The following is a 2,620-nucleotide window of genomic DNA, read 5'->3' as shown; positions in this document are numbered from 1 at the left end:
AACATTTCCTGCACTCCTTTTGTCCTATTCACTTCCTTATTCCTCCTCCTGAACTGCATGGTCCCCTAACCGAATTTGCATGCTGTCCTGTTATTGGCTGCCTGGATACTTCATCAGGTTGCCAGGTGCGGATTGGTTCAAACCAGAAGAGGGCATGGAATCCCCCACCACCAACAAGCATAAAAGGCAGCGTACGACGGAGGCTGCACACTAGTCATGTTTGCAAGGCTTTATCAAAACCCTGCTTTCAACACTGGCATAACACTGGCATATGAAGAAAGAAAGGCTTTAGAAATAAAAAATAATTTAAAATACTTTGCTGCTGAAAGAATTCCAGGCCAAATCTTTCACTTTTAACCAAAAAAATTATATGCATACATTTTGTAGGAGTTAGAACATCTTTAAAGTGAATTTAATTCAGGCTCATCTAAGCAAGGAGCATCAACAGTAGAAAGAGAGCTTCAGCATGTCTCTGGCAGTGAAAGAGAAGACCCAGGTTCGAGTGGTGTTTCTGGGTGCAGCAGGAGTGGGCAAGACTGCCCTGATCCGGAGGTTCCTCCAGGACACTTTTGAAACTAAACACCGCCGCACGGTGGAGGAGCTGCACAGCAAGGTGTACGACATTGGCGGGGTCAAGGTGACGGTCGAGATCCTGGACACGAGTGGCAGCTACTCATTCCCGGCCATGCGTAAACTCTCAATCCAAAACAGCGACGCCTTCGCTTTGGTGTACGCCGTGGACGACCCAGAGTCACTGGAGGCGGTCAAGAGCCTCCGAGATGAGATCCTGGAGGTCAAGGAAGACAAGTTTGCGCCAATTGTAGTGGTGGGGAACAAGGCGGACCGGGAAGTGGAGCGCCAGGTGTCCAGCGAGGACACGTTGTCGACCGTAGAGCTGGAATGGAACAACAGTTACTTGGAGGCCTCGGCCAAAGACAACTCCAACGTGGTGGAGGTGTTCAAGGAGCTCCTTCAGCAGGTCAACCTGCCCAGCCGCCTGAGCCCTGCGCTGCGCAGACGTAGGGAGACCTTCCCCAAAGACAGCAGCTTCCGGCCGCCCATGAACAAGACCAACAGCTGTATTTTATCATAAACTGAGACACTGTAAGACGAGATGTGATGGACAGATTCGGAACGGAAGACGAGAGATCATGGTCTAAACAAAGATGTGTTGTGTGTATCAGCCAAAAGAAAGTGCTGGACAGGAGGATCTGAGGAGAGATGCTTGATCGTAGTGGGTGTGACTGTTAGGAGGCAGAAAATATATTGTGAAATAATGCTGCAAATGCTGTAGTTTGTTTCCTACATATGCAGGTGCAATGTGTTGCTTTGCAATACAATCTGAAACCGAGGCAGATAGTAAAAATGTACTCTGATTGCACACGGTACAAGGGAGTGAAGAGGGGAAAAATTAGAAAGGCATTTATACCACTCATGTTTACTTAAAGTATACAATGTTGCTGCTTATTTGGTGACATGCTGCTGGTGTTTAGATCAATGTATGGCTTTTCTATTTGCATTTAATGTTGATCTATAACAACAAGGGATTTGGAATGTACAACAAAATGTTGGACTTTTGTATATGCATTTGGACTGTTGCAAACAAAATGTGGAAATCGATATTTAAAGTCCTGCGGTTTAATGTAAAGAAAAAACGTAGCATAATTTGTTTACATTTTTTAATCCAATATCTGCAATTAATTTGTCATCAGGTATGATAGTGTTTGTTAAAATAAAAATATTAAAATACATAAAAATGTGGTGAAATGCAGATAGTTCATGTCAATGCACTTTTCTTTTTAAATTAACTTTTATATATTATTTATTTCTTAAATGGTTTTGCTGTGAATTTAACAAATTTAAGTGGATATAAAGGCTTAATAAATGAAATAAAGACAACAATTGTAAATCTATGCAAGTCTCACAAGTTCATTCACGCTTCAATTGTATGCAAAGGTCGTGGAAAAATCTGAAATCTCATGAACATTTATGTTGCTGAATAATATTTTCTGGTGCACACAGTGCAGTATAATTATAATTAACTAATGCAAATCTACTGTGCTTGTCATACTGGCCTACATCCACTTGGTACACAAAACACACCCACCTAATCCGCTAAGTCTGACATAGTACTAGGGTCACATAAAGTATTACATGTCACTATTCAACAATGCATCTCCCTTCCATTGATTTGAGTTTTCATGCTCACTTTAAATTCGAAAAAAGGTTGTTACTGAATAAATCACAATTGTGGTTTTAAAGAGTCTGGTGACCTGAAATAAATCTGTGTTTTACATTGATGTTAGGAAGCATGGTTCTTGTAGGTGTATATCGCCCTCTGCTGGCTAGAAAATAAATACTACATTCTCTTTTAAATAGGGTATGCTGCCTCCATACTGAAAACACAGTTCATTCAATAATACCCGGCTGGCCTTAGTGAGTTTTAGCATAACAAATATTTCATGCTACACCTCTAGCATGAGACAAACACCATGAGAAATAAAAGGTTTAAATACTAAATGTCAGATACGTATCTTTCAAACAGATGACAAGTTGGTCCATAAATGTGCAAAGCACAGACATTTGTGTGCTGCACTGAGGTCCATGCACAATATCCCCC

At 41.4% G+C, this 2,620-nt stretch overlaps 1 protein-coding gene across 1 annotated transcript; it reads left to right on the top strand.

Annotated features, from left to right (window-relative positions):
• Positions 1-224: 224 nt before the first annotated feature.
• On the top strand, positions 225-1,903 carry LOC308312599 (GTP-binding protein Rhes-like). Its single transcript, XM_080759263.1, has one exon. The coding sequence runs from the start codon at positions 467-469 to the stop codon at positions 1,091-1,093; it is 627 nt and encodes a 208-aa protein (XP_080615389.1). The 5' UTR covers positions 225-466; the 3' UTR covers positions 1,094-1,903.
• Positions 1,904-2,620: the final 717 nt, after the last annotated feature.

Source organism: Protomyctophum bolini, assembly GCF_963924005.1.
Source record: "Protomyctophum bolini genome assembly, chromosome: 3".
Taxonomy (NCBI): Eukaryota; Metazoa; Chordata; class Actinopteri; order Myctophiformes; family Myctophidae; genus Protomyctophum; species Protomyctophum bolini.
The sequence above is the reverse complement of the archived record's forward strand: the minus strand, read 5'-3'. Positions and strand labels throughout refer to the sequence as shown.

Coding starts and splice junctions, on each gene's coding strand:
- LOC308312599 (XM_080759263.1), top strand. CDS start 467: ATGTCTCTGGCAGTGAAAGAGAAGACCCAGGTTCGAGTGGTGTTTCTG.